The sequence below is a fragment of the Monomorium pharaonis genome, chromosome 6 (genome assembly GCF_013373865.1).
Source record: "Monomorium pharaonis isolate MP-MQ-018 chromosome 6, ASM1337386v2, whole genome shotgun sequence".
NCBI classification, from domain to species: domain Eukaryota; kingdom Metazoa; phylum Arthropoda; class Insecta; order Hymenoptera; family Formicidae; genus Monomorium; species Monomorium pharaonis.
Window position 1 is genome coordinate 21,748,175 of NC_050472.1, and position 16,985 is coordinate 21,765,159.

The 16,985-nt window shown below is 34.4% G+C and overlaps 1 protein-coding gene across 4 annotated transcripts in view; it reads left to right on the plus strand.

Annotated features, from left to right (window-relative positions):
• LOC105829591 (V-type proton ATPase 116 kDa subunit a1) overlaps positions 1-16,630 on the plus strand; it is a 25,880-nt gene extending 9,250 nt beyond the window's left edge. The window contains exons 1-14 of one of the 4 annotated variants that reach the window (XM_012668582.3): positions 2,127-2,562; positions 9,231-9,365; positions 10,111-10,290; positions 10,461-10,589; positions 10,702-10,784; positions 11,193-11,319; positions 11,531-11,707; positions 11,998-12,210; positions 12,579-12,792; positions 12,882-13,308; positions 13,646-13,773; positions 13,987-14,216; positions 14,286-14,674; positions 15,310-16,630. In XM_012668582.3, the coding sequence (XP_012524036.1) occupies positions 9,249-9,365; positions 10,111-10,290; positions 10,461-10,589; positions 10,702-10,784; positions 11,193-11,319; positions 11,531-11,707; positions 11,998-12,210; positions 12,579-12,792; positions 12,882-13,308; positions 13,646-13,773; positions 13,987-14,216; positions 14,286-14,674; positions 15,310-15,406 (2,511 nt within the window). In that variant the 5' untranslated portion in view covers positions 2,127-2,562; positions 9,231-9,248 and the 3' untranslated portion in view covers positions 15,407-16,630. Of the gene's footprint in view, positions 1-2,106; positions 2,563-2,643; positions 4,418-9,230; positions 9,366-10,110; positions 10,291-10,460; positions 10,590-10,701; positions 10,785-11,192; positions 11,320-11,530; positions 11,708-11,997; positions 12,211-12,578; positions 12,793-12,881; positions 13,309-13,645; positions 13,774-13,986; positions 14,675-15,309 lie in introns of those variants that run through there. The other 3 variants (XM_012668579.3, XM_012668580.3, XM_028190845.2) reach the window with 3 other exon arrangements.
• The last annotated feature ends 355 nt before the right edge of the window (positions 16,631-16,985 follow it).

A 16,985-nucleotide genomic window follows, 5' to 3' on the forward strand; every position in this document is an offset into this window, starting at 1 on the left:
TATATGATAATGATGTTTCTTTTACATTTTATCTGAAAATTATAGCTTGCATTTTTTGTTTTTAAAAACAATATCACTTTTAAATTTTTTAACAAATAAAAGGAATGCTTAGTGAAAGTCCGTATTTAATTATAAAAGTAGCAATAATAATTTAGGCTGTCAAGATTAGGATGTCAAAGATAAAGATGAGAGAACCAATACACTACAGCAGATCTTGATGCTCAATAATAATTTTTGTGTAAATTTTTATAGTCTTTAGCTCACGTAAACTGCGCGCCGCATATTCGTCGGTCTTGAAACCCATGTTTAATTATAAACTCGTATATTTATGTATTTTCATTTTAATTTTTAGTGGTTTAATTGCCGACTAATGGCGAATGGCGAAATCTACTTCGCGAAAGAGCGAAAAGCTGTTGGAACTGTCACGTGAATCTAATCTACGCATGTGACATGAACGCGTGTTCTCCTCGGGAGGAATGCGCGCGCGCGCGCGCACATATGTAATGTAATAATGCTTCAATTTCATCGTTCCGCATAATGAAAGATGTCACTGGAGATACGGCAATTTGCGTAATAGTTGACCGTTAAATCGGAGGCCGCTCCGCGATAACCTAGAAACTGCAGGAGGATAAATTTCAACCTTACGAGACGTTGCAATTCTATCGTGACTGTGATACAGCATGATAAAATTGATACAGTAAGAAAGATTCCTACGAAATGTTCGATGATTTCTTGGAAAGCAATATTGACGAACGAAGTGTCGATAACGAACTTTAGTTCTCATGGAATTTCTAAGCAGGACTTGTACACATCATGAGTAATACATACGCTATTGCTTCTAACAAATTTTTCTACGGCTCTTTATTATGTAAGGCGTCCTTAATTAATGTATAATTTTATCTGAGAAATAGAGATAATTGTTTAGTTGTGATCAATTAAAGAATTGATTTTTGAGAAATTTGTAAAAATAGATGATTTATTAATCAGTGATGAATTTTATGTCTCCATAAAATTCATCCTTTGGCGCAAAAGTATCGATAATGTTTCGAAATAAAATGTTACTTTGCTCGCCAATTACGTCTATTGTCGAGAAACAGTACTTTCGAGTTGTCTTGCGTAACTATGAACGACTGCAAAGCTATGATTTTTTTTTTTAAACAAGTTTATGGAGTCCTTCGCCAGGCAAGGATTGAATTATATACATATAATTATCGAGTCGTACGAGCGATAGGCAAGTTGAGAGTTGGGAGTCTCTCTTTCTCTCTCTTTCTCTCTGAGAGATAACGAACATTTGTACAAAGTATGCCATACAAAGGTAGCGCGACACCCGCGACTTATTATCATTCGCCTTATCTGGTGTGGCCTCTCTTCAAGAAGGAAAGCAGCGCGAAATCCGTAGTCGGGAAGTCTGCAAATGTTCTTCTCGTTATCCTGTCGCTGCGGTAAAATTTACAATTCGATTTCGCACGATTTAAAGCGAACGCGAGGCAAGGTAACGCGAGCCGAAACGCCGATATCGGCGCCCCCAAACAATCATCCTGATGAGACAATGATTTTTTTTTACGGAACGCTGAGCTTGAAGATGACCGCAATCAGGGAAATGTTCTGTGAAGGAATAATTATTTCGACGGGAAGTCATTTGCGAAATCAGCTGCATTCCGCACCGTATACATCTATTGTAGTCTCGCCCGTTTGTTTTGCTCGTCGTACTTTATTTTCTCAATTGGAATTATCTGAATTTTCACGGTTTTAACGAAAATCCTTCTTTCTCTCGCGGTTGAATTCTCGACGTGTTTTATCGCGTGCTTCGCGCCGGATACGCGCGCAAAATCTAGCGGAAGGAAAAAAATTGATTGTTTTGCACAGATAATGCGCAGGTGACTAACATAATCGCGGTTTATCGCGCAATTCGCGAGCCACGTATGATTTATCGAGCGCGAGCGAGCTCACTGCATCGCGCGCAATTACGCGCAACCAATATTGACTTTTCGTTGCTCCGCTATGCTATTCTCTTATCTCCTGTATACGCAACCATATTCTTTCCTTTCCAATTTATGACGTTTGAAACAACCGTCGAAAAGTGCATATCGAAACATACACCTCGTTCTCCGAGCTTGTTTGCCGTGCGAATTAAGAGTGGAAATTAATAAACATACGAAACAAAGAGTCAGATTTTTCTATAAATTTTTTTTTATTTTTATCGCGTCTGATTTCGCCAAGTGACACACGGTAGCCGAGAGTAGCATCGTAATCGCGCGAAGATCTCAGAATCAGGTGTACGTAAGTGAGAGCCAGCCATCGCCACGCAAAACCGCAGGCGACACAAAAGAGACAGCGCTCTGCCGCAATCCGTTCTTATCTGCTAACACAGAAGATCGTCACGAGTTCTGATTCCCTCTCCTCCTGCCTACATCCTCCTCCCTACCTCCTCGCGCACCGCGAAGGTGGGATTTATTCGTTGTGTCGAATCTAGTGTCGGATCAAATCAGTCGCGAGTATTGTATCTGCGTGACGAGCAGGACCGGCCATTAATTTGCGAGAGACGTACCGATTTTCAACGAGGTTTGTCCCTTTTTTATTTCTAGGTTTTTTTTTTCAATAAAAAAAGAAGTGTTTTATATTATACGATGAAGCTAAGCTATATCTTCTCGGGAGAGCAAGATTTCTATCAGCGCGCGGGCAACGTGACCGGAAATGTGTCGCGTTCTCCAGCGCGTTTGGCGAAAATCACGAGGACGTCTAATTGATAATTAGCGCGATAACGAGGTGAACTGGCAAATAGCTGCTTCTGCAGGTGGCCGTTTCGTCGGCTCTATTCTACTTTATATTATTATTATCACAATCGTTATTCTTTCACAATTATTTCAGCTGAAGCACACGCGCCACGAGAACCGCGTGGCTCATAATTAACATGCTTATTAATGCGCATTGCGTTTTCTTGTTTGCACCGTGCGTTGACGTAATTATTGACAATGTTGAAAAATCTTAATTAACCGCCTGTCGAAGAAGATTAATGAACCGTGCAACAGGCGTGTTTGTGTTTGAAGACGTGCACAATCGTATACGTAACGCTTGAGAATGGCGTCATATGCCTATATTTCATCGGCGGTTAACGATTTGTTTTTTTGTTTTTTTAGAAATTTCTTCGCTCTTCTCATTTTGCGTTAAAACTCGTAGAAACTCGAAATTTTATCGAGCGATACTTTGCTTAATTTAAAAATTTCATACGGCAAAGGTAAGGAATAATTTGCCGGCTCTCGATTTGAGTGTGCGACGGAAGTATTTCTTTTTTCTAATGATCTCCGAAAATCATCTCTAATTGAACATGTTACGCAACGTATAATTAACTTTAAAAACTCTAATTTTTTGACATTTTCTTCAGAAAAATTCTACAACCAAAGCAACAATTCATTATTTCAGAACGTCCAAACTATATCATTTTTCTTTAAAAGAAATTTATGTTGTCAAAAAATTGGACGTTCCAAGGATCTTGTGATAAAAACATTTCCGTAGATATTTTATGGACATACAAGAGATTACCAGTATGTCCGATTTTTTAGTTTGTTAAAATTTAATTTTTGTAAATATTTTATTAAACAATTTGTTTTATATATATTAAAGATAAAAGATCTATTTCTAATGTGAAAATATTCGATAAAACACGGTCAGATACATATTAATTAAAAATGGTAACTAAATTATATGCTAAATGATACAAAAGAAATAAAATAAATCTGACACTTGCGTATGAAAAATAACTATAGGATTGTATATAATTTTTTTATCTCATTCTACACTTTAAGCAGAAATGCTACGGGGTCTCAACCTGCCCCATCTATCGCGCGGACACTTCCCGTGTCGTCTTTCGCAGGAATTTTATCTTCGGACTTCCCGGGTAGAGAGCTATTATCTCCTCATTTTTCGCGCGCGTACGTAACTGATACTGAGCCAGTGTACGCTACTAGGACGTCGGATGTTAATCCGAATACCTGGACTCCGGACTGATTCGAGCGAGCATTTCTGCCGCGCGTATATACAATGAGCAGGCTCATTCGCGCGTTTGAGTTTCTCCTCTCTCTCTCTCTCTCTCTCTCTCTCGTCGCCGTATCGCCGTTCGTGGCACAATTGTATTGTGTTGGCCCGGTCTCGTTCCACACGCCATACGTTGATCCGTCCGACCCAACCAACGACGGCGAAGTTGTAAAATTCCGCGCGATAGTGCGAGACGTCCGCGCCCGCCGGTCGCGCGGTATACTCATTGTGTCCGCTCGAATCCATTTGTGAGATCGTTGCGTAATTTTTTTTTTCATTTTTTTTGTTGTTTTTTTTTCCACAACGGTACACGTAACATTTATCATTTCGCTAGTGCCCGCACGCGTGCTCCCGTACGCGACGCCGGCGAGCGTTATCCAGCAGTGTGAGTCGATATTTTCACGCAATTTTCACCTGGTGCCGCGCGTCCGTCGTGCCGTCCGCGTCTGCAGCTCGGCGCAACTGCAATTGAAATAAGTCCGCAATCAGTATTAATTAATATCACAATTCGCGAGATAAATCGCGCGATTGACCCGGAGAGAGTGACGCAAGCAGGTGGATGATTTAAATTCTTCGTCATGCAGGAGGCGCGATTGTATCCTTGTAGAATCTGTGTTGTTGGCGACGTGACGGCAATAGTAATCGAACAAAGTCCTTACGAGGCGATCACGTGGTTTTGTTTTCGCGTGAATTTCTCTCTTTGTAAAGCGAGTTTGTTTCAAATCTCGTAAATTTCACCGCTCTCGAATCGACCAGGCTCGACGAAGGCACTTTCGATTTATTTTGTATGACAACCTTGAGTTTAAATCTTAATTTAGATTAAATTGTGATATTGAGCCGATAAGGCCATATACGTGTGACTCGTCGATCATTACCACGTAGCGCGTGTAATGCCTCACGCCTTTTATTTGTACGGAATTTTATTTTGAATATTATGAGTCATTTGGAATTTTCATACGTTGCATTAATCAGATATATTAGAATAATAGTTGGAAGCTTACTTCAACATTGTTAATGCGAGATAATCGAATCGTAATTGAGCAAATGACACGCTAATTGCGGTAATATTTCAATAATTAACACGGACGAATAGTATTTAACGATTAATTCAAGAAACTTACAAACATTCGCTATTTTTATCTTTCTTTTGTGCCTCAAGAAGAATCTGCTCCGTTACGTTTTTTTTCTGATAAAATTAGATAATTAGAATATAACTTATATCTGTCAATTGTCCTCTTTCTCTTTGCAGCTGCTGATACAGTTTGCGTGTCACAAGACATCACTTGTTACATTCCGATTGTTTGTTGTTTCCTTCAATTGTTATCGTATCACTCAATCGATACGCGCTTTTTTTTTCTCAAATAACTCTTGTCGGGTATGACATCTTACGAACCGTAATCTCTCGTAGATAGTAGCTGTAACGACATGTACGTGAAGAACTTGTTGCCCCGACTTTATTAAGGTTACAACCTAATCGGCAACCATAAGTGGTTATATCCCTTCTCTCCCTTTCTTTCACGTATTTAGTTTCTGCGTGTTTTCCTTCTGTTATATATCTTTCTCTACACAGAAAAAAAGTAATATAGCCAATAACATATGTAGTGCGGACTGCCAACTACATATAACATTCAATACAATAATATTTGCTGTTAATGCAAATACAATGTTAATACTGCAATAGCATATATTATTGTATTGAATATATCTGTAGTTGGCAGCCCGTAACTACATATCTTATTGTCTTATTGGATATATTACATTTTTTTCTGTGTAGAAAGTTGTTCTCGAGATATAGTGAACTTTTGTCTTGACTTTTTACTATTATTCTCTCTTTTTTAACAATGAGTAGAAATGTATAATTAGCCTTTTTTCTATTTTAACTTTAGGAATGTTTCATTGTAAAACTCGGATATAAAGATACAATTTCACAGGAAACCAACGCCCGTCCGCCATCAATTCGCTGCTTTACCAATTTACTGCATTTTCGCACGCAACGTGATGTTCTTACAATTAGCCTCATTCGATGTTGAGCATCGAATGTTATCACATATTTATATTTAATATCTTTTTTCCATTTAATTAAGGAGATAAGGTTTAAATGTATTCCTTGAAAATGATCTTTTAATTATTTACGATACATTAATTCGTAATTACGATATTTGAGTGATAATTTGTCTTTGTCACAAAATTAAATCCAACAATAGAAAGAAACTGTTTATATTATTTGTAGAAAGTTTACAAATTTTGCCTCTTTTGAAATAAATATAGCAATCTTATATATTAATATATGTATTATTAACAAGAATTATAAAAAATATATAGTCAGGAAAAAAATTTATTCGAGTCTATCTCTTACTTTACACTTTAATATTGATTGATGTAATAATCGGAACTAATTTGTAAATATTAAAAAAGAGAAACACAATGTGAGAATCATTCTTAATATACATATACTTTTGTGAGAGCATCTGCACGTGCAATAACAAGACAAGCCACTTAGTCAATTACAGACTCTCGTGCGACTACGTAATAAGAGCAGAACTTGCGACAGGCAACATTAAATTTAGCAATCTTTTAGATACAAATGTTGTTATATTATTGCCCGTATAGAATGTCCTCTTGGGATATTGTGTCTTTCTTGCAATGAAGATAATATATTACAGTCTGTAAATATTAATAAAAGTTAGTGACTGGCATAAAAGAACTTTATTATAATGTAAAATGAGGAAAGATACATATATTGTTGTTATATTTAATATATACATAAAAATGTACATATATATAAAGTGACCCAGACTGCTCATACATTTTTTTTTAAGAATATAGAGAATATAGTTATAAAGAAAACATTTGAGTACAGATTTGAATTAGACGTAAAAAATAAGAAACTTTTGTCTTTCAAACCTTTTTTCTAAAAATTCATTTATTAATTTTTTATGTAAGCTTATTTTTCATTATATTTACTTTGAATATTATTTTAAAGTTAGATTGTAGTTATAATATGAAAATATAAATTGCAAATTTCTTAAAATTTGATAAAACAATTTGGAAATAAGATTTGTATTTAGCAGTTTATTTTAAAGCTTTTAAAAGATTATAGAAATAATAACTTATTTTGGCGTTAAAAAAAATTTTGCGTTGAAATGTGTTATTATATTAACGAAAATAATATTTGAAGCGATCAGGCATTGAGGTATCGATAAATAGATAACATGTTGATGTCGTTTGATGTCTTTTTTAAAATTAACCTTGAATAATAATACCTTGATAAGGAAATCGGTTAAAATTGCTTAAAAGAATGCTAATTTTTCAATATTTAACAAGCTAAACTGACTCACGCTGTAAGAAAATATGTCGTATCAAAAAATGTTTTGAAGAATATTAATTGAGTAATATTAATTAGAATGTCTGTTATAATTCTTTCTTTTATTGAATGATTACAAAGACTATAGGAAAAAGATATTATCTTTCGCGCTGCTTTTCCAAAAATTGTCATTTTAGATGGGTATATGCATTTTTTATTTCTACAAATATTTTAAGTCTTTATTAGCAAATTCAGATTAGACGCACTAATGCGCATTGATGCATATTAAAGTTAACGTACATTTAATATAAACATATAAACAGATTGAATGGCAAAAGCCAATAATATTGATTACTATATTTTTTATATTGAATATTAAATAACATAATGTTAAAATTTCATATTTTACTATAGCATTACAAAAAAGTAACGAATTGTTATCTAAGCAGAGCAACGCATTACTGTCTTAAAATAACGTTCTTAACCCTGGTTTACATAATGTTAACTATGAGACTACACAGGTATTTAGCATCAAACGCGTAATATCGGCGCCATTTTTTTGTCCGACTGACAAACGGCGATAAGAGCGAGAATTTAACCCGGTGAGGGTGTGTCGACGCGAGTATAACACTTTTATTCACGTACATATTTATGGAACGTCTCGCTTTTATCTGGCACTCCTGTTTACTTTTGTATCTCTGCCTACCACGTGAAAACGGTGCTGTGAAACATTTTACTTGAACTTTTGACGATCAGATAGCGTTTGGCATAATGAATTTGAAATACGGGCATTTTCTGTATTGCATTTTTCATGCGGATTTTGCCGATAGATAAGGATCCACCGCACTTTAAATTTGACAGCGACTTTGCAAACGTCGGTCGTTTCTGTGAGAAAATCTTTGGTCGAGGTTCTCTAAGGTCAAGTGTGAAGGAAAAAAAAGAGAAACAAGTTTGCAAATCAAATATTGGCAGTTTCCTCGCCGACAAGAAAAGTCTTTTATCGCGCTTTTCAGTGTCTCCACGTGCGCGTGTGCGTTTTCCTCTTTTCAGTCCCCTACTTTTTCATTCATCGGTCGCTTTCCGAGCTTCGTCTATCTCACTTCCATGGTCGCTGTTCTACTGAGGAAAAAAAGTCTTTGATCTACTTAGAAATTTACTTTACGGTTTTCTTCTATTCTGCCACACGTATTTCTTTCACATGTAGTTTGTACTGTAATTTTAATAAAGCTTTTAATGTAATAAAGTTAATTTTATAACTCATAAACTTTAATTTAATTTAATTTAAGAGAATTTAATTTAAGAGACTTCAATTTCCCTAATTTTATTAAGGTCTTATGAATACATTAACAGATATCTAAAATACATGAAACAGATGTTTTATTGCACTGGCATAATGACTTCGTTTCCTGTTTTGCATACATTGTTACGTCTTACATGACACACTTATTAATTGATAATAATGTGTGTATCGCGCGGTAACAAGACTATGATTAGTCTTATCTAGTATCAATGTTTGTTCGATGTCGGTTAAGATTCATTCTTTGCTATATTTTTAAAGTGCCTTTTTTACTTGCGTTTTTTCTAGACTCTTTTTAGAAATAACTTTTTAGAAAAAATTTCATCCAGTTTGTTAAATTGATTTTAATATATTAATATTTACACTAAACAGTATCGTTCAAAGTATAGGTTTTTAATTTTATTTAAATAAAGGTGTATATTTAATAATTTTCGGGAAGTTAGTAAATGTGAAAATCGCGACTTTATAAGCAATTTTCTTATAAGCCAAAAATAATATAGTCGCAAAATGGTCGTTTCACACTATATCTTCGTTATTTTCTGTTATTTGATACAAGCTGCAATTTATAAGAAATATTATCTCTCTCTCGTCGCACAGGATTAAATTGCTGTGAAGATGGGGGCGATGTTCAGGAGCGAGGAAATGGCTCTTTGCCAGCTGTTCATTCAGCCGGAGGCGGCTTATCTTTCTGTATCCGAACTTGGAGAAACCGGTACGGTGCAATTTCGTGATGTAAGTTGAATTAAGTGTAATCTTTATTGATTACTTTATTTAATGTAACTTTTTGTAATTATAATTATTTATATTGTAAACGATACTTTAAAAGTGCGAATCAATGTATTTAAGTTATTTTAAAATTAGGTTTTTTGGTTGGATTTCTCATCATTTTTCTACTATCCAATTAATATATTTTATAATTTAAATATTATAATAGATGATCTGATAATGAAACATTTAGTATATTTTATAGCATAGATATAATTTGTTGAGGAAATATTTATCTGTAAAAATTTAACTATAAGAGTTTTATGATACTATAAAATATAAGTAATTATTCTTCTAAAAGATACAATCTTTGTTTAATAGATTAAATTATTAAGGATTGAATATGGAATGCAACTTAATTCCTTAAGTTTTTACGCTGTGATTTTTTGTGTTACAATTTTCTAAATTAAAAGTTTATGAATTTTGTTTAAAGGTACGTATAAATATGTATAAATATTTTAGTTACATAAGTTATTAAGTAAGTTTTATGCTATAAGGAATATAAATTATATGTGAGATACAAAATTATTTATAATGCGTTTTGAAGTATCCTGAAAATAGTCAGATGATCCAATTTTAATTAACATAAATTACGCGAGAGAGAAAAAGTTTTTGGTACGCTTGTTCGAACATTGTTGAATAGATTGATTAATACGAACTTTTCTGATTACAACGGAAACTAATCACAGTTAAATTTTGACGTAATGTCTAGCTGAACGGCGACTTGAATTATTTTCAACGGAAGTTCGTGAATGAGGTCCGACGATGCGACGAACTGGAGCGCAAGCTTCGATATATCGAGGCGGAAGTCAAGAAAGACGATGTCCCGATCCCGGATAATCTTACGGAACTACCACGGGCACCCAACCCGCGTGCAATTATCGATCTCGAGGTAAAAAAGATTCTATAAAATATTTTGAAGGCTTATTTTGATGAATATGCACGTGTCAATGAATAAGTAAAACAATTTAATATAACTACATTTTTAAATAAAAGTTATATCTTAATCAAATCTGTAGAATCAATAGAGTATGTTCAGAATCGTATTCTCTCTTGCAACAGGCACATCTCGAGAAAACAGAGAACGACATACAAGAGCTGAGCCAGAACGCGGTGAACCTGAAGAGCAACTATCTCGAGCTGACGGAATTACAGCACGTGCTCGAGAAGACGCAAGCGTTCTTCACGGAGGTACCTAAGTAGTTCCGCAGCTTTTGCTCGTAGCGCCGTCCTCCTTCGTGTAATCGATGTTACGGTTTTGTCGAAGAATCAAGATTCGTTTGTTCTTCTTCTATATCAACAGGAAGAGGCCAATGACTCGATCACCAAGGCGCTTATTAACGAGGAAGCACCGAATCCCGTCGTTACGACTCGCGGACGTCTGGAGTAAGTTATCGTCGTGATGGAATTGGTAAACCGGACCAGATAAGCCAGTTTTCTCTCTCTCTTTCTCTCTCTGTCTCTCTCTCTTGCATCAAATATAAAAGCGTGTGACATTTAATAATGTTGAAAGGACGCCTTTGTACGTATAAGCGCTTTCTATGAGATAGTTTCGCTGCTTTTGTATGTTCGTTCAATGGAATTTGCCCTGGAATAAATTTCTGCTGTATTATACACAGCTTTTCTAAAGAATAATTCTCATTATTAATTTAATTATCAGTTCTGTAATTAATTCACTGCAATAATACGAATTTGATAAAAATGTGCATATATACATTACATATGTTAATTATAATAATTATAATAATTGTAACTTAATAAATCATGACGTTATTGATATTTAATTTGTTGCAGATTCGTTGGTGGGGTTATTAATCGCGAACGGGTGCCAGCCTTTGAGAGAATGCTTTGGCGTATATCACGTGGAAACGTTTTTCTTCGGCAAACTGAACTTGAAAAACCATTGGAAGATCCGGCTACGGTTAGCTCTGATTCCTCTTTTTATCGTAATGCAAGAAATTTCTTAATTTATTATATTTGCTCATCTTTATCATGTGTTCATGACGCGTGGAAGAGATGGACTGCGGAATATCAGAATGGAACTAAACCCGAAAGATCAATTTGCCGCAATATGAGAAACATTGCACATTTGTCGATGCGCCTGATTCTTTTTTCTTCATGAATGTTTTTAGGGCAACGAAATCTACAAAACGGCCTTTGTGGCTTTTTTTCAAGGGGAACAATTGAAGAGCCGTATTAAAAAAGTTTGCACTGGCTTCCACGCCTCGCTGTATCCGTGCCCGACCAGTCATGCGGAACGTCAGGAAATGCTGAAAGGTGTGCGGACACGGCTAGAGGACCTTAAATTGGTGAGAATTTTTGTGTAAAAAAAAATTACAAACAATATATTTAAATAATACTTAAGTACAAATATGTATTTCCTATAAATATGTTATTATATATGTAGATAATTTTATTATTAATTGTTATAATTAATTTTATTTATAGATATCTTTTAGACACTTATCTCGTTAGATAAGTTAAATTAATTATAACATATAATTGAACTAGAGAAAAATATTTGAATGTTTAATCTATAGCTTAAATAGGCAGTGCAAAAACGTCTTGTTGCATCTGGATAACTTCTAACTTTATTAAGGTACTAAATCAAACGCAAGATCATCGCCAACGTGTTCTGCATAACGTAGCGAAAGAATTACCAAATTGGAGTATCATGGTGCGAAAAATGAAAGCTATTTATCACACAATGAATCTATTTAATATGGATGTGTCGAAAAAGTGTCTTATCGGAGAATGCTGGCTGCCTATGGCTGATCTCGCGACCGTGCAAAATTGCCTCACGGAAGGATCGGTTAGTATGTATATATAAAATCCGATGTAGCGTGTGAAAAATGTAAAAATTTCTTATTGTTTTGTATATAAAAGAATATTAAAGTAAGTTTCATCAAAAGAGTTTAAAGAGTTAAAAGTTTTTATAAAACTAAAAACTAAAATTGAATTGCGTCATACTTTGAAACAGATTATTTATTACCGAGTAGCTGTGCTTATAGAAGCTTATAGAAGCTATATATATAAAAGTCGTTTCTCAAATAATTTATAATTTATTGCGATTGCATACAATTTATGTATTGTGAATATACTTAGAAAATCGGCAACCGACAGATAACTTGAAACACACAAGATTTAAATTATTGAACGAAGGAACTTGGGATTTTTTAGCGACAATGTGGAAGCTCTATACCGTCTTTCCTTAACGTAATCCACACGGATGAAAATCCTCCGACATTTAATAGAACGAATAAATTTACGAGAGGCTTTCAAAATCTAATCGATGCGTATGGTGTGGCGTCGTATCGCGAAGCTAACCCGGCACTTTACACTATTATCACGTTTCCCTTTCTGTTCGCCGTTATGTTTGGCGACGCTGGACATGGTGAGTAAATCCGAGCGAGTGACTAAAACTCACGAACAAAGTGTGAAAGGTACATATATTTTGTTAAATAATTGTTATTGTTGCGTTAGGACTGATACTGACGCTTTTCGGTTTGGCCATGGTACTAATGGAGAAAAAGATTAACGCGCAAAAATCAAACAACGAAATCGGAAATCTGTTTTTCGGTGGTCGCTACATCATCCTTCTCATGGGTTTGTTTTCCATCTACAGTGGTTTTATCTACAACGACATATTCGCAAAGTCAGTTAACATATTCGGATCTAGTTGGACGATTAGGTATTCGTACAACATTATAAAATTAAATAGAACGCTAGACTTATCGCCAAACTCGAACGAGAGCTACCTGCAATATCCCTATCCTCTGGGTATAGACCCGGTCTGGGCTCTCGCACAGAACAAAATTGTATTTCACAATTCGTTCAAGATGAAAGTGTCGATTATTCTTGGCGTCGCGCACATGATCTTCGGCGTCTGTATGAACGTCGTCAATATGGTGTAAGTATCGCAGTCTCACAAGAAATTAAGAGAGAGAGAGAGTTACGATTGCAAAAGTGTATTATTGTAAAAAAAAATATAAGTGTTATTAATATATATTAAAATTGAGTAGTCGAATTGTGTTCTGTACAACATTTCTTGAAGCATATAAAAGGAATATTTTTTTTATGTGAATCTATTATCATAATTAAATGATATATCTTAAGATAATTCGGTTGGAAATGTTTCTAAATTCTTATTCGCATTAATTACTTTTATTATTTCTGTAGGCAACGAAATTTTTTACGATATTTTGTACTTATATTTGTATTATATCATAGTTTCTTATTTTTTTCAGGTATTTTAAGAAATATGCCAGCTTGTTCCTTGAATTTCTGCCACAATTACTTTTTCTTGTTTGGCTATTTTTCTACATGACTGTTCTGATGTTTATCAAATGGATTTTGTATCAGGCTTCGGCTGAAGGTAAATATTAATTTATTTTCAAGTTCTTGATTAATAATTTATTATTTATTTAATATTGTTATTATTTTTATAGTAGTCTCTTATTTATTTATTTATTTTTAATATTCCTTTCTCAAAGAAGCTAATCGGTCTTTAAGTTATTTATGAAAACGACATTTCTTTTGGTCTAATTCCTACATATGTTTTAATGTAATGCAATACTTTGTAATGCAGACGACGGACGAAAGCCGGGTTGTGCACCGTCGGTGCTAATTACATTCATTAACATGATGCTTTTCAAACATGCGCCTGTGCCCGACGACTGTTCCGAATACATGTTCGAGGGACAGGATATTTTGCAGAAAGTTTTGCTTTTTGCTGCCCTTTTGTGCATTCCAGTAATGCTCTTCGGGAAACCAGTATATGTTGTACTTTCAAAGAGAAAACATCCAGGAAAGCCTTACGTAAGTAATTTCATAATTGCGAATACAAATGAAACGCTGGGTAACGTTGCATGTGCATTGTTTATTCAGAGCAACGGGAGTGCATCCCAGGATATCGAGTTGCAGAACCAAGATCTGCCGAACGCGGGGACCAGCAAGGATACCACGGATGATCACGATGACAACAGCTTCAGTGAGCTGATGATCCATCAAATCATTCACACCATAGAATACGTTTTGTCTACCGTCTCGCACACCGCGTCCTATTTGCGACTGTGGGCCTTGTCGTTAGCCCACTCTCAGCTGTCAGAAGTGCTCTGGAATAGAGTGCTGCGGATAGGTTTAGGCGCCGACGAGGATGAGTACGTCAACAGCATTATCCTGTTCGCCGTGTTCGGTGTCTGGGCCTTTTTCACCGTCGTCATTCTTGTCTTGATGGAGGGCCTCTCAGCGTTTCTTCATACACTTCGACTTCATTGGTATGTTCCAAGCAACAGAATTAGATTTAAAATACATTTAATGGAAAATAATTTTATTGACAAAAACATCAGAAGACTTTAAAACATTTAATAATTTTCTAATTAGTCTATTTTATTATTTTTTTGTTTATAATATTATTTTTGTACGATACATTTTAACGGTTTAATAAACATTACAAAGTAGAAAATGTTAAAATTTAATGAACGTTTTTGTAACGTTTTTGTACATCATGAAGATGATATTGACTAAATGATTTTTAAATGATCATTAAATGTAAATGGTTTAAAGTAAGACATACTAGGAAGACGCTTCAGAGTCTGTGCTTCTCTGATAGAGTTTTATTGTTTTAAATAAAGTTATGAAAGTCTCCGAAACACTTTTTAAGAAGGTAATTGAGGAACATTTTTTAAGTGGGAGAAAAATCCAGATTTCAACTATTTTGTTTAATAAGAATTATTTTATATCAACGAGTATGTATATTATAAGTTTTCAATGTCGATAAATAAAATACCGTTTTTTTTAACTTTTAATGTTGACCATGGAGTGCTACTTAGACAAAATTTAGAGAATTAAAGCATTTTAATATTATATTTTGTCATTTCTTATTATTTATTTAATATCCTTTATGCTTTAGGGTCGAGTTTATGAGTAAATTCTACGAAGGCTTAGGACATCCCTTCCAACCATTTTATTTCAAGAGTATCTTAGATGCCGAGGATAGCGAAGAATAGATGCCGCCACTAGTCTTCATAGCAATAATAGATATATAGCCACTGAATATTATGCGCGAGAATTTCTTTATTTTAAGAAATTCTCTTTATTTTAAATATTTGCATGTATACGCGAGATCTTGTCTTATTTAGGAAAGTACAAGAAGAACCAAATTGCCATGGATTGTTTTAAATGAGTCTGACAATGTCCTTCTTCAATGATTGATTGTAATCATCGATCACGTACATTGGCCGAATAAGTATGCGCACGATACTTGTAACTATAAATTTAAAAAAAGGATACATTTTTTCAATATTTTTAAAATACATATAAATAACAATGCTGATCAACAAATCGGCGCACATTAGAAAAGTTGATTTTAGATATTTATTTTCAAATTTTTACATTATTTAATTCCGCCGAATTTGAATAAATTATGAAAAAAATCATTCATGAAGCTTTCCCAGTTTTAAATTTTTGTCTACTGTCACTAGTAAATTCTTACTAATTTTTATGTGCTTGTATACAGGTTTTTAAATTAATTTTTTAAAATCATTTACAGTTCAACATTTTAATATGCACTTTAAGAAGAGGAAGTACAACATCGTCGGCACTTGATAAAACGAATTCAATTGATACATTAATTATTTTATTTTAAAATAAGATTTGTGATTAGAGATAACTCTATTTTATTAAATAGCCATGCTCGCGGGGTTATTTCAGTGCGCGTTTACTTGGCGCGAGCCACTACCGTGTCTCTCGATGGAAGCGGAAAAAGAGTATAAAAGATGTATGTGATGCAACTGTGCTGCCGAGTACGCATTATATTCATTCCATTAATTACCTAATAACGTGGACATGCCATAGTCGATGTAGCTCGTCATTAAGCACGTCGCTCGCTGTAATATACGTATTTCATAATGTCGCGCTTACAGTCGTTCTCCGCACAGAAAAGCGGTGACTGGATCCGTAATTACGACGCTGCGATGAAGAAGTTAAAAAATGAAGAAACTATAATGATTCGAATCGCGTGTACCGTGCATTGTATGGTTCATCGAGGCTTGATGAATTCAAACGAGCGGAGAATGTACATTCTTGTATTACTAAAGTACAAATCTTCCCGAGTGATTGGTAACCAAAGGGGTATTCAAACATGCGCAAAGTTACCACTACGTCTGTATACACCATTAGATAATATTGCAACGACATCGAAAAGAAGCGATGTTACACATTTTTATGTGCAAGATAGGATTACTGCACCAATAAATGAATGAAAATAACAAAACTGAATATAATTCAATTTTTAAAAGGAGTGTAGTTTACACAAATCTTTCTAAAAATTAAGTAAATGCAATATAAAAGATATTAATTAATTTTTAAGTCTTATTATTTTGATATTTTTTAAAAATAGTCATTTATTGGTGATTGTATGATGGTGCAGTAATCCTATTCCCGAGGTCCCAATCTTCATGATCTTTGATGATACGATTTTTCTGCTATACTTCTATCCTCCAAATATCCTCAGTTCATGTAAACAGAGTTTAGAACAAAAGTCTTCTCGCGAATCAAATGTATGTGTTGTAATTTAATAACGAAATC